At 48.9% G+C, this 23,003-nt stretch overlaps 1 protein-coding gene and 1 long non-coding RNA gene across 5 annotated transcripts in view; one reads left to right on the forward strand and one right to left on the reverse strand.

The window, feature by feature from the left end:
- GRAMD1A (GRAM domain containing 1A) overlaps positions 1 to 23,003 on the forward strand; it is a 54,405-nt gene that overhangs the window by 22,649 nt on the left and 8,753 nt on the right. For 2 of the 4 annotated variants that reach the window (XM_082231594.1, XM_082231593.1), the window contains exons 4-16: positions 4,044 to 4,128; positions 6,676 to 6,779; positions 6,892 to 6,987; positions 9,311 to 9,391; positions 9,735 to 9,850; positions 10,794 to 10,947; positions 12,519 to 12,714; positions 13,350 to 13,493; positions 14,640 to 14,758; positions 18,704 to 18,846; positions 21,011 to 21,114; positions 21,843 to 22,028; positions 22,154 to 22,241. In XM_082231594.1, coding sequence (XP_082087720.1) covers positions 4,044 to 4,128; positions 6,676 to 6,779; positions 6,892 to 6,987; positions 9,311 to 9,391; positions 9,735 to 9,850; positions 10,794 to 10,947; positions 12,519 to 12,714; positions 13,350 to 13,493; positions 14,640 to 14,758; positions 18,704 to 18,846; positions 21,011 to 21,114; positions 21,843 to 22,028; positions 22,154 to 22,241 — 1,616 coding nt within the window. Of the gene's footprint in view, positions 1 to 1,978; positions 2,725 to 2,960; positions 3,145 to 4,043; positions 4,129 to 6,675; positions 6,780 to 6,891; positions 6,988 to 9,310; positions 9,392 to 9,734; positions 9,851 to 10,793; positions 10,948 to 12,518; positions 12,715 to 13,349; positions 13,494 to 14,639; positions 14,759 to 18,703; positions 18,847 to 21,010; positions 21,115 to 21,842; positions 22,029 to 22,153; positions 22,242 to 23,003 lie in introns of those variants that run through there. The other 2 variants (XM_082231595.1, XM_082231596.1) reach the window with 2 other exon arrangements.
- On the reverse strand, positions 4,357 to 11,687 carry LOC309537417. The gene is made up of 3 exons (XR_014221907.1): positions 10,972 to 11,687; positions 9,251 to 9,412; positions 4,357 to 4,987 (listed from the first exon to the last, which is right to left on the reverse strand). It is a non-coding gene; the product is annotated as an uncharacterized lncRNA (long non-coding RNA).

The raw sequence follows: 23,003 nt of genomic DNA on the forward strand, positions 1-23,003 counted from the left end.
CTTTTTTTCTGGGGGGACGCATACCCCTAAACATTTTGTGAATCTAAGTTTGGCCTCACTGAGGGGCATAGCAATAAATAGGAAAATGAGAGTACCCCTAAACATTTTATTTTAAGAAAAAAAGCACTGGGCAGGGGCATGGCTGGTGGTGGGGAACAAGGGTTAGCTAGACAAGACTGTGGGATGGGGCAATATTATCTCTTATTCCTCCCTCCCCCAATCTTATAGGTAAGTTACATATATATATATATATATATATATATATATATATATATGCAGGTTTTGGTGTCTTCGGGTGTCTTCCCGTGTAAGAGTCGGGGTGTCTGTGCGACGTTTCGACGAGGTCTCACTCGTCATCTTCAGGCTGGTGCTTTCGGCTTCTTGTTACTGGAACAGAGCAGAGTCTGGTGTTTGAGTTCCTATAAATACTGTTGAGGGGTGTGGTGTATAGCCTCCAACGTTCTGGGCAGAGAGGAAGTTCCTAGATTAGTGTGCCTTTTCTTCTTTTGTTCCTTAATTACTTGAGGGATATCTTGGGTGATTTCATGAGTGATATTCTGAATATCACTGGGTGGGTCATTAATTACTTGAGGGATATCTTGGGTGATTTCATGAGTGATATACTGAATATCACTGGGTGGGTCATTAAGTGTAGATTAGTTGCTAAAGCTCTCGTGTCTTGACCTCTTGAGCTTGTGAAGAGTTTTTCTGAGAAGATGGTTGTGCTGCATTTAGTTGTGCTCTGGCTTGGCTTCGTGTATAGGGGCGAGCTATGGTTTTGTGCCTTGTGCCAGCCAGATCTGTGTAGGGATTGCAGGGGGGTGCAGCATCCGGAGGTGCCACTATAGCACAAGGCACAAAACCATAGCTCGCCCCTATACACGAAGCCAAGCCAGAGCACAACTAAATGCAGCACAGCCATCTTCTCAGAAAAACTCTTCACAAGCTCAAGAGGTCAAGACACGAGAGCTTTAGCAACTAATCTACACTTAATGACCCACCCAGTGATATTCAGTATATCACTCATGAAATCACCCAAGATATCCCTCAAGTAATTAATGACCCACCCAGTGATATTCAGAATATCACTCATGAAATCACCCAAGATATCCCTCAAGTAATTAAGGAACAAAAGAAGAAAAGGCACACTAATCTAGGAACTTCCTCTCTGCCCAGAACGTTGGAGGCTATACACCACACCCCTCAACAGTATTTATAGGAACTCAAACACCAGACTCTGCTCTGTTCCAGTAACAAGAAGCCGAAAGCACCAGCCTGAAGATGACGAGTGAGACCTCGTCGAAACGTCGCACAGACACCCCGACTCTTACACGGGAAGACACCCGAAGACACCAAAACCTGCATTCCTATACCCGTGAAAATCTACGAAAGCATATATATATATATATATATATCTCCCCCTTTCTGCTTTGGCAGCAAGCGTAGAACAAAGAGCAGCGGATGTGGAGGGCATGGCAGGGAATCACAGGATCCTAGAGTTGGAAGGGATCCTGCGGGTCATCTAGTCTAACCCCCTGCAATGCAGGAATATGCCGCTGCCCCATACGCGGATCGAACCCGTTTTGCCATTGCCGCTGCCGAGTTTCGTACCTAATCTTTTAATCGGCGTCTTATTTTTTTCTTATCACTCTTCCTACTTCTTTGGGTAAGCTGCCCTGGGAACCTTTCTAGGGGGCAATATTAAAAAATCCTTCGAGCGAAGAAGGAAGGCTCAGCCTCGGAATCTTTTCAGTACCAGGCCGACGGGAATCTAGTAATACATAGGGAAAGACCAAGACGGTGTCTTGCAGAGCGTGCAAGAGCGTGAATCCCTCGCCGCTGAGTTTTATCTCTCCGTGTGTTTTGCAACGGCTTCCGGAAGAGGAATTCTTCAGAAGTGAAGCGGGGCGCCGGGGTTGAGGCGGGACGGCGGAGGTCGCCTCCCCTTCGCCGGGGGCAGAGTCCCCCACGTGGGCAGGAGATGGTTAACTGCAGCCTGACACCCAGCCCCCTTTTGTTTCCTGTAAGTGACACCCAGGCACCCGCAGCCAATGGCTGGGCGGTGTAACAGGAGCTGCGGAGCTGTCCCTGGGGGAGGCCTCTCCGCGTCTTCGATGGGCTCCAGAAACTTTCCTCCGCCGCCCTCCTTTCACTCTCCCCAGCTCCTCTGCGCCCCCACTTTTACTTCCTCCCCGGCCCTTCTGCACATCCTCCCCTTCGGGATCCGACCCCTGCGAAAAAGGAAGCACGCCCCGACCTCCTCCCGAGCACTTTCCATGGCCCTCGGGGCGCCTGCGAGAACCCCACCCCCCTTGCCCCAGCCTGCTCCCTCCCTCTCCTCTCCGATCTTCCTCTTTTGTGCTTCTGCTGTTTTAACCCCATCCTTCCGCTGACACTTTGCCAGCCACGCTCCCCGCCCCCCCTTTCCACTGTCAGCCCCGTTCTTGACCCACCCACCCCCGTTTTCTGGGCTGATGGTATCGCACCAATCCTGCACCTTGCCTTCTTCGCTGTGTTGGCGCGCTGCCCTTTCTCCACCCCGCGCTGCAACCTGTCCATTCTTGTGCCAGTCCGTTTGCTGAATTTTCTGAATCTAGCGCTGCTGCTGTCTTTCTTTGCGTGCGCCCCCCCCCCCCACACCCTGCAACCCACGCTGATGCTGCTTGGAAACCTCCTTCGCCTGCTGCCCTTGCTCCCTGGGTTAAGACGCTCCCTCTGGACAGAGTAAGTGAGATGCCTCGCTCTTCCTACTTCTCTTGACTTTTGCTTAGCACCCCACCACCTCCCTCCTTCCTCGGTTCTGCTTCTTTACCTCCAGGGTGCGTGTAGTCCAACTACTACACCACACTGGGTCTATGTACACAGCTTAAAACGCAGCCTGGTCTTGCCTTGCTCTTCTCTCTTCCTTCTACTACATCAACCCCCTAAACAGCTTGTGCATTGCATTTCCTTTCTGAAGCTCTTCTGTAAGCTCTGAGGCCCTTTGTCCATCCCCTGAGGTTATCAGTTGCCACCCCCACCCAGACCCTCCGCTCCAACCAGCAGGTCTCTGCAGCCTCAGATTGCAAGGCTGTGTACACACTCCTGTTTACTCTGCATCTAGTGTACTCCCACCCCAGGCTTGGGAAGTGGTGTGTGCATGAGGTTAGCCACAAGCCTTATCTATCCACCCCCTCTTGTTTCTTACGAAATACTGCTTTTTGATCCATTCACCCCCTCCCCCAAACCAGCTTTGATCCAAACTGAGGAAAATAATGACCTCCGCTGTGTTTTAAGCCGCTAATTACGCAGCCCCAGTGCTGGACTTAAAATAGAGGGAAGAGCCAGGTTGAAATCCTCACTCAGCTGTGAGCCACAGGCGGGTGGCCTTGAGCCATCTAATCTCACAACGTAACCGACCTCACAGGGTTGTTAGAATAAAATGGGGAGGCCTGTGTATACTGTTTGTAGCTCCTTGTAGGAAGAGTGGCATTCTTTTTTTAAGGTGGTGATGGTGGTTATAATACCCCGCCCATCTAGCTGGGTTTCCCCAGCCACTCTGGGCAGCTTAAAGCACATATTTAAAACCAGTAAAATGTCAAATACTAAAAACTTCCTCATACAGGGCTTCATCCAGATGTCTTCTAAAAGTTATGTAGTTCTTTATCTCCTTGACATCTGATGGGAGGGCATTCCACAGGGCGGGCGCCACCACCGAGAAAACCCTGTGCCTGGTTCCCTGTAACCTCACTTCTCGCAGTGAGGGAACTCCCAGAAGGCCCTCGGAGCTGGACCTCAGCGAATGATGGGGGTGGAGATGCTCCTTTGTGTATACTGGGCCGAGGCCGTTGATGGGAAAATAAAAGTCATCCCAGTTGCTCTCTTATCCCATGCCATAGGATGGCCCTGCTAAACCAATAGCTCCTGCCTCCAGCTCTCTGCATGGTGCTGGAAGTGGGCATAGATAGTTTTCTTCTGAGCTGGGTGCCTCTTGGGCCGAGGGTCCCGTGGGAGAGACAGGAAGGGAATGCTTCCATCCTGAAGGGCCTGGTTGTCTTTGGCAGATGCTGAGCCCCACGTACAAGCAGCGCAACGAGGATTTTCGCAGGATCTTCAAGGGACTGCCTGAAACGGAGCGGCTTCTTGTAGGTGAGAGACAGGAGGAGAAGGGTGGTGCAGGGAGGCTATGCCAAAGGGTGGGATCCAAAGTAGGTGGTGAATGAGGTGTATCAGCAGGCCTACATGTGATGGTTGATAGTGTAGAGCTGGGGTGGGGAGCCTGTGGTGGCCCTCCAGGTGTTGCTAGACTCCAACTCCCATCAGTCCCCATGGGGCCAAGGAAGATGGAAGGACAGCAACTTCTTGAGGGCTTCCACAAACTCTATCTTTGCTGCAGTAGAGGAGATCAGAGTTGGTGACAGCCACAGCATGCATTTAAAGCACATGACAGTCCCCAGTACCCTTAACAAACAGCAGTTCCCAGGCTTCTCTGGGGGGAAGCAACATATTTTAAATACATGATGAGACCAAAGACTTACTTGAGAACTGGTTTGATGCTTCTCTGTGCAGAGTTACGATTTCTGGAGAATTTGAAAGCACAGGGAGGGCAAAATCCATTTGTCCCATTGTGTGCAAGGGAGGGGAGATAAATGGTTTTGTCGTTGTTGTTTTTAAGTGCAAATTGAAATATCTTTCTCCCTTGCAATATTATTACCTGACTGGCATTTTTAAAAGATTGTGCAAAGATTGTGCGCTTCACTTCTCTTGGCCCAGAACCAGGGTGCAAACTTAAGCATGCCTGACATAATGCACATTCAAAGGCAGTTAGTCTCTGAAGGCTCTAGCCTTTGGCTGTGAGAGAGAGATCATTTTGTAGAACGTGTTCTTTTCTAATTTCGTATTTGTCATGATTAGGATGAGAAAGAGGTTTCCTTGCAGTTTCTTGCATTTTAGGTTCTCTTGTCTTTCCTGTCCATCCTTTAAGTTCTCCTGGCTGAGGATTCCACTCCTGTCAAAATGTATAAAGGAATTATAGTTGGAATTTAGATTAGCCCCTACCCTCCCCGTCTGTAAGTATAGATCCAATTGGCCCCGTTCACAGGTTGGAAGAGAAATTCATTGTGACACCCCCGCTTTATTCACAGCCTGATCTCTCCTACATATCTTTTTTCTGCACTAGCAGGCTTGCTGATTCCTATTTCTGGACACCTCATAAATTGCCTCTTTGTGCCAATCAGCACAAAAAAGCTTACAAATGAGCTGAGTGCCAGTTTAATGGTCTAGAGTAGACTTGCTCCCCAAGACACCAGAGAACTGTAGTTTGATGAAGATGCTGGGAGTTGTGTGTGTGTGTTTAAATGCAACCCTTAGCCTAATTTCATGTGGGTATCAAGAAAGGGGGAAATGGGGAAAAGGAGAGAGGCAGGGAAAATGGGATCTCTTTCTCTCACACACGAAGGGAGGTGGCATAAGGAAAGGGAAAGGGGAGTGATGGAGAGAACGAGAAAAGGGTTGCAGAAGGAGAAAAGGGGTGTCCCACCCAGTTTTTGCTCTAGTCGTCCGAACCACTGCCAGCACATGGCTCCCAGCACATTACCCATGAGGAAATGTGGCCCTTGGCAGAAAGAAAGTTCCCCACTCCTAGGTTAGAGAGTCCTTCACAAAACTGTTGTCCTTTATCCACAGAACAATGGAACAACTATTAAATCAGTTAAAGCCTCTGGCTTTGAAGTGTCCTGTTTAGTCACCTGCAGCCATTCTGATGTCCTGTTTCTAGAATAAGTGCTCTAAAGGACTGACTGCTCCCATATCAACCTGCCAGTAAATGGAGGTCACCTGCCCACGCGCTCCTCTGGGTGCGCCAACGTCAGATGTGAGGCAGGGGAGTGACCACAGAGAGGGCGTTTCTGGCTGCTGAGCCTCACATGGGGAGCTCCCTTTGAAATGAGGCGATGCCTTCTTTGTTATTGTTTAGGCACCAGTTTTTTTTTCTTCACCTAGACTTTTTAGAGACGTGGGCTGTTTTTAACCAAGCTTTGCATCTGCTTTGTTACTGCAGCTTTAGTCGCTGTGTCGCTGTGTTTTTATGTGATTGCAACCTACCCCAAAAGAAAACAGTAAGGCTGAGCAATATATTTTGGAAAAATGAAATGAAAACAGAGCAGCAAAAGATGAGTGGCAGCGTAAACTGCCGGGATACGCGGAATTAGCTGGTATGACTGACATAACAAGAAACTGAGATGATAAAAGGTTCAAGGAGGATTGGCCATTAGACTATATGAAAAACCATTATAGCAAGATAATTAACCTATCAGGGTGAGAATAACTCAGTTATATCCTGAGATAAGGAGAGGGAGAGAGAGAAAACTGAGAAGAACAAGAAGACGTGGATAGGTGGGGAATAGATAGGAAACCATGGAAAGAGGGTAAGGGAAGTGTATGAAAAGATGTACTCTTATTATTATTTCTTTTTGAATGTAACAGTTTATGTATTAATGCTGAATTGTAACAGAAAAGCAAATAAAAAATTAAAAACAGAGCAGCCTTGGGTCAGTGCCCAGCAGCTGTGGCCTTCATCCCCCTTATCAACAGGATTGGTCTCCCCACAAGCCTGCTGCTGCTCCCCCAACCCCTCCCCCGACTCTGCCTTGAACCCAAACACTTGCTCTCAGCAGCTGACGTCTCCCCTCTCCTCAGATTACTCCTGTGCGCTGCAGCGTGACATCTTGCTTCAAGGGCGCCTTTACCTATCGGAGAACTGGATCTGCTTCTACAGCAACATCTTCCGATGGGAGACCACGGTGAGTGCCTTGGCAATGTAGCCTAGGGAGAGATGGGTCAGGTACGCAGGCGAGCCCCTTGGCCTTCCCCCCTGCTGCCACTGATCCCTGTTATGTCACTCGTCCGCAACAGATCTCCATCCAGCTGAAGGAGGTGAAATGCATCAGGAAGGAGAAGACAGCCAAGCTGATCCCCAACGCGATTCAGATCTGCACAGAGACCGAAAAGGTGAGCCGGGTGTGTGTGTGTGTGTGCTTTGGGCTGACTCCTGTGTTATGCACATTCCAGATCTGGACTGGGGAACCTGTGGGTTTCCAGGTGCCTAGAACATAAAAGGAGGCACCTGCTGGAACAGGCCAAAGATCTTTCGAGTCTCCAACAGTGGCCAACGGGAAAGGACCAGTGGCCAATTCTGGTGAAGCAGCTGGGATTCTTGCAAATAATTCTAGGCTAGGTAGGCCTTGGTGCGATCGAGCTGGGCATTTCTAGTGATCTTTAGACAAAGGGCGGTGTGGACATTTAGCAGACAATAATAATTTCTAAAATTCTTAAGCCAAGAATGCAGTTTCTCTAAGATCACCGAATGCAGATTTCTTGGGTTGCAACTGTTTGTAGATCTTCAGCGTACGTTCTTGCTTTGTAAACGTTATGACACGCTGTTATATTATTTATTTAACTAGTCACAAGCCACACTTCCACCAAAATACAGTAAGACGGTATACGGCATGCAAAACTGAAATAAGACCTCCATCTCCACACGCGCACCCTGCAGGTCAACTTTGACCAGTGGGCGGAGCCACCTACCTGTCAGTTGCTCGGCATCACCATGACATCAGATGGTAAACATTGTGGTAGCACCATCTACCTGTCAGTGTTTGCCCATGGGGGTGTTTGCTGGCCAGCCAATCCAATAATATTTCCTACCTGCTATTTCTGAAGATGGCCAGGGACCTTCTGTATCCAAAGCTTGCACTTTCCCACTGAGCTGTGTTCCCACCTGGTAAGGTGGAAGGCGGCTCACCCCTGTGCCAGCTGATATTCTGCTCCCTGTGTGATAGTTGCAGCTTGCTTTGCACAGTTCCGGTCATGGTGCCCTTCCCAACATTACTGAGTTTCCAATGGCCATTTTGAAGCTGTGCATGAGTGCACATGTGCATGAGGAAAACCTGGTTTCTAGAGCTGTGAAGGGGAGCTGTTAGGAAGTGCCCTGCCCTCGGCTTCCTCTTCCTCCTCCTCCTCCTCTGACCTGCCTCCCTAAGGTCTTGGACTTTTGTTCTCAGTGTGAATCTCATGCCAGTGGATATAATCCTAATCATATCTGTGTGCTCCGCTTCCTGCTAACCTTTGTGCCCCAGCAAACATAGAAGCGCAAGGGCACAGGATGTGAGAGATGAGCCTTGTTGCCTCCTCCTGTTCAAAACAAGCTCACAGCCCTAGGCCTCGCCTCCAGCCCACAGTTGCTGGTTTGCACCCTGACCCAACAGTTCTCGTCCTCCTCACCCCACCCTTCAGCTAAAGTTTTATCAGTGTCTGGACAGGCTGTGCTCCGCAGTGATTAATCTCTGCAGAGTGTGCAGCCTTTTATTTTCCTAGGCATCTCCTATGTCCCCTGCTTCTGATATGTTATCTCAGCTAGAGGGGCAATGCCCCGCGAAAGCAAAAGGGAAAAGAACATCGGGTGACTCTCGGGTGTGCCTCTGGAACAGTTCATGTGAGCTAGTTGCCTCTTAATAGCATTTAATTGCTTTTGTTATACTTAACAGTAGAATCATAGAATCATAGAGCTGGAAGGGACCCCCAAGATCATCTGGTTCAACCCCCTGCAATGCAGGAATCTCTACTAAAGCATTACTGACAGATAGTCATTCAACCTCTGCTTAAAAACCTCCAAGGCAGGAGAGTCCACCACCTTCTGCAGGAAGTCTCGTTCATTTCATGCGCTCTGTGGATCTCAGGATTCTAACTGACCTTATCAACTGTTGATAGACAGCTATCAGGATGTAGTCATTGCAGGCAATTAGTCCAGAGCACAAGTGTGGCTAGTAAAAGGGTGAACTTTGATAATGACATTGAGATGAGACAAAGACATGAGCTGGCTGGCCAGATCCTGGGATCCCTGATCCCTGGTGGGCCATTTTGGCAGGTGAATGGACCCCCATAACCTGTCTGATCAAATGGTATCACGTCGACTCATTTCCCACACACCCCTATGTCGCATGGCAAGCAGTATTGCAAAGGAAAATCCAAGCAAAGCAAAACTTTGAGGTTGATAGGTGATGATACCAACACTTGCTTTCTGCACTTTTATCAGCACCCCCCCATACTGGGTTCCCCATGTTGTTGGGCTCCCAGCAGTGCCAGCCAGCATGGTCAGTGGCCACAGATGATGAGAGTTGGTGCCCAACAACATCTGAACGACTGCAGGTTCCTCAGCCCTGCTGTGCAACGACAGCATGCGCACAACTTGTAGGTAGAAGCTATGAATATTCACCTTGATCCCACTGATTTTGGGGCACTGATCTCAGGCTCTCTCTTCACTTGCCGTGCCCAGCATTTCTTCACCTCCTTCGGGGCCCGTGACCGCTGCTTCATGCTGATCTTCCGCCTCTGGCAGAATACGCTCCTGGATAAGGTAAGAACGGACCCATTGCTCCTGCAGAAGCAACCTAGGATACGGCAGCTTGAAGCTCAGTCCTTGCTATATTTCAGCACTGGAATTTCAGATCTTGTCATTTCTTTTTTATTTTTTCTTGTATGTCCCTGTCTCTGTGTGAGTGAAGCCTCTGCCCAGTTTCTGAAAATGGGAACCAGATGTTTAACGTTGGGTTCTAGACTGTATTGGGGGGGGGGGTGTATGTGTTGCATGTACCTGTGTCAGGACTAAACAGATAAGCCTGGACTGATTTTGCCCTGTTCACCCAAGCTCTTCAACTGCAGTCCTTTTTCTCTTTTCTAATGCTGTGCTCTCCTCCCAGACGTTGTCCCCTCAAGAGCTCTGGCACATTGTCCACCAATGCTATGGCTCTGAACTCGGCCTCACCAGTGAGGATGATGATTACGTCTCTCCCATCGATGAGATCAACGGTTTGGGGTGAGTGTACACTGCCCTGCAGACACCATAATGCGTCCCCACCCTGACTGCAGTGTAACTACAAGGATGCCAGGGGAGATAGGATAAAATACAAGGTTACATTCTACTGAGTCAGGCTAATGGGTGCACCTAGCCCAGTGCTGGCTGCACAGATTGGCAGCACCTCTTCAGAGTCTCAGGCGAGGATCCTTCTCCTAGTTCTGTTTGCTCCAAGCCTCTTACCCGGGAGCGCCTGTGCAGCAGTTTTGTCTCATTCCCCCTTCCAAGAAGCCCTACCAAATTTGAATCAAGATGTAGTCCGAGCGTTGCTCACATTCACCCCCATCTTTCTACCTGAGGTCCAGCACCGAGGGCCTTCTGCTACCAGACTTTTAGAAGACATCTGAAGGCAGCCCTGTTTAGGGAAGCTTTTAATGTTTGATGTATTACAGTATTTTAATATTTTTTTGGAAGCCGCCCAGAGTGGTTGGGAAAGCCCAGCCAGATGGGCGGGGTATAAATAATAAATTATTATTATATTATTATTCTCACTTGTAAGAGAAAGTCTCTTCCCTCTCTCCCAAGATAATGTGTGCGCAAGAGAAAGAGAGCATTCACACACCATTAATGTAGAGGCCATTAAAGTGGCCCTCCAGGCTTTGCTGGACTGCAGCTCCCTTCAGTAGAATACGCTGCAGTCTGTGTTTGTGTGTGGTGTTCCCAACAGTTCCTCCAGCTTGCAAATGTGCCCATAGGCCCCCAAAAAGTTGGCAAACCCAGGCTCAGGAATGCTGAGTCAGCCCCACCCAGTGGCTGAAGTTGCCACTAAGTTGATTGTAGATATGGGTGGGGACCCTTGTGCATTCTGACTCCTTTTTTTAGGCCAGCCTTTTTAGCCCAGGGCTTCTTTTTGAACCCTCCCTCCTCCTTGTCTCTACATTTCCCTGGCTCTTCTTTCCAACAGAAGCCCGAAAGAGACTGGGGATGTCATTGACCTGAGCGACTTGACTTCCCGCTGCAGCACGGACCTCAAGCTGGACACCAGCCCCCTCCTTGACAAAAGGGACGCCAGTCAGAGCATCAACTCGCTGGCCAGCAGTAGTGACGGGACCACCTCGGTGAGGATGGCGGGGTTCTTGTACCTTTTTGCCAAAATCTGCCCCTCTGTGTTTCCCACCCACTGGTCTCTGGAGCAGCAGAGAACATTCTGGAATCTTCCCCCAGAATGCTCTGCAACATGCAAGGGTTCTGCTGTAGCCCAAGCAACAAAGGAATGGTTCCTTGAGGAAGCTTGAAATACACGTAAAGGTGTAGGAAGAGGCAAGTGGAGGACTGTGGAAAGTTTCCTCACTAATTAAAATAAAACATGTCCAGGAAATGAGTGCAAATTAAATCAGATCAAGGGATTTTATCTCACGTAATAAAACCGTTCCTTCCCTGCTTGCTGCCAAAACAGATAAATGTTTCAAGATCTGGAGTATTTTTAGAAGTCCAGTTCTGTGAGATTGCTTTTTTCACGGCCAAAAAGACTCTCTCTCTGTATCTGTAATTGTTGTTTAGTCAAGCCCTACAGAGCTGGGAAATGTCCAAGAATAGCATCCAGAGGGAGCCCTCAAAACGAAGTTGTCATACCTAAACACTTCCTGCTAAAATAGTTTTATGATTTTACTTCCCGATAATGTAAGACGTTTCAGGAAAATGACAGGCTTTTGAACTACTTCAGAACACATTCCCTCCCCTTAAAAGGAAACTGAGCTAGAGATCTTGTCTCGAGAATGGCCAGCACTCTGTCTAACTACAGTTCCTGGGATTCTTTAGCATGAAGCCGTGAGGCTAAGATTGGTTTACGACTGATGTGCTAGTAGTTTAGATATGCTCTGAGCCTGTAAGAAAATATGCTACCTAAAGTTTCCAAAGGAGGTAGCTTTGTTAATAACAAACGCCATAAGGAACTTTGTGGCATCTTAAAGACAACAGATTTATTGTGTCATGGGCTAGAGTCCATTTTATCAGGTGCCACAATAAAACTTGTTAGCAGTCATGATAAATATTTAAAAAAACAACAGAAAGAGAAAAATGATTGTCAGGATTCCACAGGAGATACATGAGTTTTATTAGAGGTAGGGAAGCGGAACGGTTAAGAAATTGTTACTGCTCAATGCAGCTGCTCAAGATTTAAGCTACCCAGCCTTGCCCTTTTCCAAGGTACTCCATTCCATTTCCACTCCTTGGTTTTCCGTTTTCACACTCTCCAGCTCAGTTGCTGTTCTGCAGCACTGAGCAAGCTCATTCCTCTTTTAGCTGTGTCCCCCAACCCCTGATATCTCTGCATGGATTTTGAATTTTGGGTACATAAGAATGGATAGGTTCCCAAAGAGCATGCTTGCTGTTAGCATGTAGGATTCCATGATCTGCATTTAATTTGCAGCTGTACAAAAATTTAGCTGTACTACATTCCAATTCATGCCATCCAGACTTCTATTGCATGCAAGCTGTCAAAATACCATCAGGCATCAGCTGCTGTCCCTCCACCCCCCACCCCCCGCCAGATGTCAGGTGCTGATGCTCAATGCCAAATACGCAGCCAGTATTCCCATGTCTGGAAAACATTTGGAGATTTTTTTGCCCACTCGAAAAAGAGCAAACTCCTCAAGTGTGTCACTAACTGTGCCCATCCACTTCCTTCCAGCTGGCAGAGGACCCAGATGAGAACACTGACAGCCAAGTGGATGCCTCTTCCAGCCACACAGTGACCTCAGCAACAGAACCTCCCAGGGACGATTTGCCACAAGGGCCGCCAATGTCCCCCCTGGAGGGGGACCCACTCCCCAGCGAGGAGCTCCCCACGGACATGAGCAATTCTTCCTCCTCAACGCAAGATGAAGGTGAGGGCAGCCTCCCCCCCCTCTCTGTTAAATGGGGTGTGTGTGTGAATTGTCGTATGCAGATAATATGCAAATTTGTGTTATGGGCCCCGTGCCCTGACTCTTCTAAGTACCTAGCGGTGCCCCTGCTGCACTTGAAGCAGGCAGAGGGCCTTCTCAGTAGTGGTGGAATGCCCTTCCATCAGATGTCAAGGAAATAAACAACTATCTTGAGTTTCAGAAGACATCTGAAGGCAGCCCTGTTTTAGGAAGTTTTTAATGTTTGATTTTTTAATCACTTTATTATTATTATTAATACAATGGAACCTCGGGTTTCAAACGTGATCTGTGCGGGAGGCATGTTTGCAACCTGCAGCGTTCGCAACCTGCAGCGCTGCGTCTGTGCATGTGTGTGACGCAATTCTGCGTTTCTGCGCATGCGCAAAGCCCAGAAGTAATCTATTCCGGTACTTCCGGGTTCGGCGTGTCTGTAACCCGAAAAGGCGCAACCCGCAGCGATTGCAACCCGCCATATGAGTGTATTCTGTTGGGAGCTGCCTAGAGTGGCTTTGGAAACCCAGCCAGATGGGCGGGGTATAAATAATAAATTATTATTATTATTATTATTATTAAACTCTTTTCTTCTTCTCCTCAAGCTGAGGTGGACGCTTTCTTTTCGGACCTGCCGGGGCGGTTGCTCATCAACACCGTTTATCATGTTGGAGCCGAAAGGCTGCAGCAGATGCTCTTCAGCGACTCCCAGTTCATACACGGCTTCTTGGACCAGCGCAAGTTCACAGGTAAGGAGGGCACGGGGACGCCTGCAAAGCTACATCCTCCCTTATTGTTCAGGAGCAGGGTTTGGGAGGATGTTTCAAGCTATAAAACAATGGATGCTGCCAATATCTGTCATTCTCCATCACTTAGACCCAAATCCATTTTGCAGCACTGTCTTTTCGCCCCGATCCCAATTTACAGGAGGGAGGGCCACAGCTCAGTAACAAAGAGCCTCTGTTTTGCACACAGATGTTCTCTGGATCAATCCTCAGAATCCTTAGATAGTGCTGGGGAAAGTTCCTAAATGGAATCCTTCAGAGCCACTTCCATGTCCTGAGAATATTATTATTATTATTAGTAGTAGTAGTAGTATTAATTTATTTATAACCTGCCCATCTGGCTGGGTTTCCCCAGCCGCTCTGGGTGGCTCCCAACAGAATTAAAAGCACAATAAAACACCAGACATTAAAAGCTTCCCTAAACAGGGCTGCCTTCAGATGTCTTCTAAAAGTCAGATAGTTGTTTGTTTCCTTGACATCTGATTGGAGGGTGTTCCACAGGGCAGGTGCTACCACCGAGAAGGCCCTCTGCCTGGTTCCCTGTAATTTTGCTTCTCGCAGTGAGGGAACCGCCAGAAGGCCCTCGAAGCTGGGTGGAGGCACTCCTTCAGGTGCAGTATACTCGAGGCCGTTTAGGGCTTTAAATATCAGCACCAACATTTTGAATTTTGAAACATACTGGGAGCCAATGTAGGTCTTTCAGGACCTACAGGGCAGGGGGCAAGCGATTCTTAAAAAACTTAGCACTGCATGATTTGTGTATTGATCTTAAGAAGAAGAAGAAGAGTTTGGATTTGATATCCCGCTTTATCACTACCCTAAGGAGTCTCAAAGCGGCTAACAATCTCCTTTCCCTTCCTCCCCCACAACAAACACTCTGTGAGGTGAGTGGGGCTGAGAGACTTCAGAGAAGTGTGACTGGCCCAAGGTCACCCAGCAGCTGCAGGTGGAGGAGTGGAGACGCGAACTCGGTTCCCCAGATTACGAATCTACCGCTCTTAACCACTACACCACACTGGCTTTCACATACTGTTTTCCCCACTCCATTTTTTTCAAAAGCACAATAATGAAGGAATTCCTCCTCTTGATATGTCCCCTTTTCTCCCGCAGACGTGGCGCTGACTTCGTGGACTGGCGACAACAAGTGCCACCAAAGCCGCGTCATCTCCTACACAATCCCCATCACCAACCCGTTGGGCCCCAAGGCTGCAGCTGTAGTGGAGACTCAGGTGTGGATGTGCAAAAGCATCTTCTTCTTTTTTAAAAAAGAAGACGGTGGGGGAGGGGAGCGTTCCCTTTTTATAGCGAGCTGACTGGATTTCAAAAAGCCTTTCAGCAATTGCTTCCTCAGAACCGTTGACTAAACAAAGAGCGTGGGGGGGGACGACGAATAGTAAGTACAGTGGTACCTCGGGTTACAGACGCTTCAGGTTACAGGCTCCTCGGGTTAAGAACTTTGCTTGAGGATGAGAACAGAAATCGTGCGGCGGCAGCAGGAGGCCCCATTAGCTAAAGTGGTGCTTCAGGTTAAGAACAGTTTCAGGTTAAGAACGGACCTCCAGAATGAATTAAGTACCGTATTTTTTGCTCTATAAGACTCACTTTTTCCCTCCTAAAAAGTAAGGGGAAATGTGTGTGCGTCTTATGGAGCAAATGCAGGCTGCACAGCTATCCCAGAAGCCAGAACGGCAAGAGGGATTGCTGCTTTCACTGTGCAGTGATCCCTCTTGCTGTTCTGGCTTCTGAGATTCAGAATATTTTTTTTCTTTTTTTCCTCCTCCAAAAACTAGGTGCGCCTTGTGGTCTGGTGCATCTTATAGAGCGAAAAATACGGTACTTAACCCGAGGTACCACCGTACAGTGAACCTACACATTACGTGCATTTGACTTGCGTGATTTCAACCATACGTGGCTGAAGACAGTCTGGTTGAGGGGAAATGTCTGAAGTCCCAGGCAAGGCTTGCTTGGCTTCTGGGAATTTCCTGCACCATCTTGTAAAAGCCAAAGAGCACACCAAGTGGGCCTTGCCTTGGAAGGAAGGAAGGCCGAGAGCTCAAAAATTCTTTTCGTGCCAGGTCCACTTGGAGTTACCTGGTGCAAAAAGAGCTTTTAAAAATTTTTATTTATTTATTTGGTTTTTCAGATTAAAATTTTACAGTCACATATCCAACATACAACATAAAAACAAGATTCCAAGGAATCTCTTGGACTTCCTTCTTCCCTTTGTGGGTCTTATTGTTAATCATTTCTTTCTGCATCTTTTATAATAATCCAAATCTTTTACCTCTCTATTGTATCCAAAATGCCCCATTAAACTCCCAAGTGATATTCCAGTCCTCCTTACGATTTTAACTGTTTACAGTGGCCTTTAAGATAAGTTATAAATTTTCCCCATTCCTTATTAAAATTTTAGTGTTCCTGATTTCTTATTCTTCCAGTCATTTTAGCCATTTTCGGCATAATCTGTCAACTTGATCTGCCATTCTTCTCTGGCAAAGGGACCCCCGACTGTTAGGTCCAGTCGTGGCCGACTCTGGGGTTGCGGCGCTCATCTCGCTTTATTGGCCGAGGGAGCCGGCGTACAGCTTCCGGGTCATGTGGCCAGCATGACTAAGGGTGGCGAGCCAGAGCAGCGCACGGAAATGCTGTTTGCCTTCCCGCCGGAGCGGTACCTATTTATCTACTTGCACTTTGACGTGCTTTTGAACTGCTAGGTTGGCAGGAGCTGGGACCGAGCAATGGGAGCTCACCCCGTCACGGGGATTCGAACCGCCGACCTTCTGATCGGCAAGTCCTAGGCTCTGTGGTTTAACCCACAGCGCCACCCACGTCCCTCTTCTCTGGTAGGGACATGCAAAAAGAGCTTTTAAGCTCCTCCCCTTTCCTCTCTAGCAAGGTCCCCCCCAGTGTGCCGTGTGAGCAGTGCAGTGGCTCTTGGGCGTGGTGGGGCTGCTCTGACTTCCTATGAGATCTCACAAGAGGATGCTCACCACTTCGGAGAGCCAGCGTGCCTCTGGCCAAAGGATGTGCCAAGCACGAATTACTTCCTCACCAGCCACCTTACAGAAGGCTGTCTGGCTATCCACATGTCAACTCCACAGATTTTCTTTGTCTGTGAGCGATTTTCACATACACAGGTGTCCCTCCACTTAACGCGGGGGTTACGTTCCAGGGCCCCGTGCTCATAAGTGAAATTATGTAAAATTGGGGGCACCCTCTAAGCACCCTTTAAACACCCTCCCTGCTGCTCTCTTCGTACTGAAAATACTGTATCCAAAAATATCCACAACCAGAATTGAAGCTCTGGGGCGGGCAGGAGGCCGGAGGACGCACAGAAAAGTGGCTGCGGCTGTTGTGCTACCTCACACCCCAGCTGCTAGGCAGTTAGGCTGAGCAGCGTAAACAAAGCCCTGCTGTGCCTCCGGTCTCTTCAAGGCTTCCTCCGCCTTCACTGCTGTCCTCTTCAGGCTCCAACTCTCTCCCATCATTTCCGGATTTAAATTGAATTATTTAATTCTTTCCTGACACTGCATGTGCGCACAGTCCAGTCACACGTAAGGGAGGGAATGACGGTACACATTACCCCTGGAACTGATCCCAGGCATAAGATGTGATTCTTCTGTACTGTGGGAAGTAAAATGCAAAAAGTACAGATAGTGAAATTCAAGATAAACAAGGTTACCCTTTGCACCAGAGATGATGGGTGATAAAACAATCCCATTTGGCAATCTGAGTTAATTACCACCTATATCGGAAAGAAAACCATTGCCTCTATTCAGACCAAAATGAAGAGTCTGACTCCTTGATGAATTGTAGCTCAGCAGTTTTGTACCACAGCTTCCCTTTCAAATTAGTGGACTTGAGTGTGGATAAGTCAAGATCAGTGGCAGACCGTCCAGATAAACTGAAATGTTCCCCTGCTGGTTGTATAAATATTGTCATTTCTGTGGTGATTTTTGCGCAGTCCTCACAGTCAGGGCTGGCCCAAGGCATTTTGGCACCTGAAGCAAACCACAAAATGGCGTCCCCATCCCCTGGCCAGGAAAGAAGGGACGAGTGAGGATGTACATCAGGAATAAGGGAGGAATAAAGATCCACGTCTGGAACAAGGGTGGAAGGGTACCACCAATGCCTCCTCTTCATCAAAAGGCTGCTGTAGAGGCAACAACTGTTGTTGCCACAGCAGCAGGGGCAGCAGCAGCAGGTGATGCACTCCTTGGATCTGCTGCCTCTTAGGATCCTACCGGCTAAGGCGGTTGCCTCACCTTGCCTCATGGGTTGGCCGGCCCTGCCCACAGTTCATTGATCAGTTCACCTTGGTGCATTTGGTTCTGAACAGAGAGAACGGCCTTCCTTCTCACTACAGTGGTACCTCTGGTTAAGAACTTAATTCGTTCTGGAGGTCTGTTCTTCACCTGAAACTGTTCTTAACCTGAGGTACCACTTTAGCTAATGGGGCCTCCCGCTGCCACCACGCAATTTCTGTTGTCATCCTGAGGTAAAGTTCTTAACCTGAGGTACTACTTTCAGGTTAGCAGAGTCTGTAACCCGAAGTGTCTGTAACCCGAGGTACCACTATACAGATTTCGGTTAACTCTCTTTCCCGAGTTCATTGTTTTACCACCTATTGCTGCTGTCATAAAGGGTCACCGGGCTTACCTTGTATAGTTCTGAATCGTCACTCTCTGTATTTCTTCAGTTTAATTTCCTGTCCTGTCACTGCTTACTACCCCCTTCGTACTACAATATGTATGCATCTAAACCTACATATAGTCACATTGACAGCATATATTTAAAGCACATTGCTTCCCCCAAAGAATCTTGGGAACTGTAGATTACCCCTCACAGAGCTACAAATCCCAGCATCCTTAACAAACTACAATACCCAGGATTATTTGGGGGGAAGCACGTGCTTTAGGCATGTTAAATGTGCTTTAAATGTATGCTGTGGGTGTTGCGATAGATAGATAGATAGATAGATAGATAGATAGATAGATAGATACGCATTAGTCCATGGAATCTTATGCTGTAATAATTTTTTTAAGCTTTGAAAGTGCCACAAGACTTTGCCAAGTTTGCTGCAAGCAAGTTAAGGCGGCTGCCCTTCTGTAAAATGTGTGCATGACTGCAGAACTCACAGGTCTCTCTTCTCCCCTTTCTCTCTCAATTGCCAGACTCTGTTCCGTACCAGCTCCAAAAGCGGGGGCTGCGTGGTCGACTCAGAAGTGATCACACAGGGGATCCCATACCAGGACTACTTCTACACAGCGCATCGATACTGTATTACTGCTGTAGCCAAGAGCAAGGCCCGACTCAGGTACTGATTCCTCCCCCTTGTCCCCGCGGCTTCAGGGCTGGTTTCCTCTCCTTTTGGCATGTTGACCCAGTTTATCTCTTGAGGCAAAACCAGCGAGAATCCCTTGGCACCGTAAAACAGGGGTGGGAAACCTGTGGTCCTCCAGGTGATGTTGGACTGCAGCTCTCAACATCCCTGACCATTAATAATAAGAATAAGAATAGTAATTTATTATTTATACCCCTCCCATCTGGCTGAGTTTCCCCAGCCACTTTGGGCAGCTCCCAACAGAATATTAAAAACATGATACAACATCAAACATTAAAAACTTGCCTAAACAGGACTGCCTTCAGACGTCTTCTAAAAGTCAGATAGTTGTTTATTTCCTTGACATTTGATGGGAGGGTGTTCCACAGGGCAGGTGCCACAACCGAGAAGGCCTTCTGCTTGGTTCCCTGTAATCTTACAACGAGGGAACCGCCAGAAGGCCCTTGGAGCTGGACCTCAGTGTCCGGGCTGAATGATGGGGGTGGAGATGCTCCTTCAGGTACACTGGGCCGAGGCCATTTATGGCTTTAAGGTTCAGCACCAACACTTTGAATTGTGCTCAGAAACGTACTGGGAGCCAATGTAGGTCTTTCAGGACCGGTGTTATGTCGTCTCAGCGGCCACTCCCAGTCACCAGTCTAGCTGCCACATTCTGGATTAGTTGTATTTTACGGGTCACCTTCAAAGGTAGCCCCATGTAGAGTGCACTGCAGTAGTCCAAGTGGGAGATAACTAGAGTATGCACCACTCTGACAAGATAGTCCGTGATGGAGCTGGTAGACAGCTGTCCTGGACACAGAATTGACCTGTGCCTCCATAGACAGCTGTGAGTCCAAAATGACTCCCAGGCTGCGCACCTGGTCCTTCAGGGGCACAGTTACCCCATTCAGGACCAGGGACCCCCCAAAACAGTACAGTGGTACCTCAGTTTTCAAACAGCTTAGTTTATGAACAACTTGGAATTCGAATGCCGTGAACAGTAGGTGTTCGGGTTTGCCAACTTTTTTCGTAATCTGAACTGTTCTGTTTTGAGTGTTACACTTCCTTTTTCAGTGCCACCCTTCTGTTTTGAGTGCTCCTGCTTGCACGGGAGTAGGAGCTGGATCGGGGCTGCTCAGCTGGGGAGGTGCAGGCACCGTCACATTTGCCATTGAGGGGTTCGCAGCTGGGGGCTCCTTTAAACTCCCCTCAAGGGAGAAGTTTAAAGGAGCCCCCACCTCAGCATCAGAACCCCTGCACCACATGAAGGCAGCCAGGCCGAATAGTTGCTGGGATGGCAAAGGTAGAGGCAGCCTGGCAGCTGCATCTGAGAGCCCCTAAACTGCTGCTGAGGCAGCTGTCAGGCTGTTTTTGCATTGCCACACGATGCTCTTTTAAACTTCTCTACTGAGGTGAACACAGCCACGCACCCCTCAGTGGAAAAGTGTGACGGAGCCTGCACCTCTCCAGGTGAGCAGCCCCGATCCAGCTCCGACTCCTGTGCAAGCAGGAGCGAGGCGGGGGATCTCTCAGCTGGGAAGCAGAGGCTTTGTGCTCCCCAGCTGACATTCAAAATTAAAACTGAAACTATCCAGAAAACCACAAAGCCAACAAACTTGCAACTCGTGAAAAAGCAGCAACACAACAAATTAAAAAAGCAAGCCAACCGCAAATGAATCAAAACCGCAAGAAAACATAAAACAACACCGACCCTAACCCTCATTCTAATCCTTACCCTAACACTAACCCAGTCCTAAAATTAACCCTAACCCTAACCCAGGAATGGTCTTGTTAGATAGTAAAAATAATGTTAAATTGCTGTTTTAGGGGTTGTTTTTAAAAGTCTGGAACAGATTAAGTTTGAGAATCAAGGTACCACTGTACTTTGATCATGCCAGCTGAGTCTGGCGGGGCCACACCTGAAAGGCTACAGGTTTCCCATCCCTGCCATAGGAGCGTTTATCATGGAACCATACGGTCACAGAGTTGGAGGGAACCTCAGAGTAGTCTACCCCCCCCCCGTTCAGTCCAACAAAGAATATAATAACAGCATCCCCGGCAGATGGCCGTCTATCCTCTGCTTGAATACTTCCATAGAGTCTGTGGAGTGAGCTTTCACAGGCCGCTTCATCAGAAGCTTTTATTTTCTTTATCGCAGAGTCTCCTCTGAGATCCGGTACCGGAAGCAGCCATGGAACCTGGTGAAAACGCTCATTGAGAAAAACGCCTGGAGCGGCGTGGAAGAATACTTTCAGCACTTGGGTATGGGAAGCAAAAGGGCAGAACTGCACTCCAGAAATCTGAGCACATAGGAGCACCGCCAGGGGCCTTAGGGGCTGGGATTGCCCCCTGCTTTGTCCCATGTGGGGGATCATAGCGCCCCGTAGTTTCAGTGGCCCTGGGTCTGGGTTGCTTTATCTGTGGGCATGTGGGGGGTATTCATGCTCTGGAGGAGAAAGCAGTGGTAGCTGGTGCTCATTGGGACGGGTAGGGTGGGGGGCAGGGAGCCCAACAGTAGGTGGCGCCAGAGTCAATGACAGGCACAGATAGCTAATGCTAGTTTTGTCCCCCTCCTCCTTGCTGAATCCTACAAAGGCAAAACTGAGACTAAGGAGAAGGGACCTGACAGCCAGGGCCCTGGGCTGGTTGTTGTTGTTGTTACGCCCTGTCCATCTGACTGGGTTGCCCCAGCCACTCTGGGTGGTTTCCAACAGATATGAAAACATAATAAAACATCAAACGGTTAAAGCGTCCCTATAGAGGGCTGCCTTCAGATGTCTTCTAAAAGTTGTATAGCTATTTATCTCCTTGACATCTGATGGGAAGGTGTTCCGCAGGGCAGGCGCCACTACCGAGAAGGCCCTTTAGTTAAAAAGGCAGGCAGGTGGAGGGTTGGCAGAGGGCTGACAGAGGTTGGCAGGGCAGGAGCAGCCTCCCCTGGGAGTTTGCTATGGAGCTTTCAGCCTCCCCTCCCGCTCCCTCTGTTGCAGAGCTGGCGCTGGTGCAGGCAGAGAAGGCCCTGCTGGAAGAGAGCTGCCATGGCAAGGAGCCGCGGGGGCTCCTGTCCGGCCTGCGCCGCCGGAAGCGCACCCTGAGCTGGAGAGCCCCCCACGTCGAGCCCCCGCTCCCCACGTTGCCTGACGGTGAGGGGGCAGCCCGCACCATCCGTCCCTCAGGTAGGCCCCCCTCGCACCGGGGTCCAGCCTGTCCCCTTCCCTTCAGCACTGGGCTGTCTCCCTGGATCCGCAGGGCACGATGCTTGCAACAGCCCTTGACCTGCGGCCCTTCTCCTTCCCTGCAGGCAGCCTGACCTCTCGGCTCTCGGAGCAGCTGTCGGAACAAGGCCAAGGCCAGACCGTCTCCACCGTGATTCTCATCATCAGCTTGGTGTAAGGCAGCTGCTGGCTTGGGAAACGGGGAGCCGGGGTGTTGGGGTGGGATCTAGAGCCTCTTAGGAGCTGACGTGGCCCCAGGCATGTCTACTCAGAGGTGAGTCCCACTGTGTTCAGTGGGGCTCATCTCCTAGCAAAGCACCCGCACACCATGCCTGAAAGTGCCCTAGCACCACTTTAATAGTCTTGACCCCGCAAGGTCCTGGGAACTGTAGTTTTGAGTGTGCTGAGAACTGTTAGGAGACTCCTTGCAAGGGTACGATTCCCAGCACCGTCAACCAGCTAGGAAGCTGGCGGGGGGAGTCATGACTGCTAATGTGGCATAAGAGTGCTTTAAATGTGCAGTGTAGACGTGAGCTAGATTGGGAAGCAAAGTAAGAGCACAACCTGTTCTTGTGTAGGACAAGCATAGGAAATAATAATAATAATAATAATAATAATAATTAAATAAATAAAAAATACATACAGTGGAACCTTGGTTGTCAAATGTAATCAGTTCTGGAAGACCGTTCGACTTCTGAAACGTTCGACAACCAAGGCGCAAAGGGCTGCTGCAAGTTCAATGGAGAAAATGGAGAAACATGCCTTGGAAGCCGTTCGACTTCTGAGGTGCGTTCGAAAACGGAAGCATTCACTTCCGGGTTTTCAGCGTTTGAAAACCGAAACGTTCAGCTTCTGAGACGCTCGAACACAGAGGTTCCACTGTAATAGTAGTAGTAGTAGTAGCAGCAGCAGCAGCAGCAGCAGCAGCATGCCGCC

The sequence above is a fragment of the Podarcis vaucheri genome (genome assembly GCF_965113315.1).
Source record: "Podarcis vaucheri genome assembly, chromosome: 7".
Lineage (NCBI taxonomy): Eukaryota > Metazoa > Chordata > Lepidosauria > Squamata > Lacertidae > Podarcis > Podarcis vaucheri.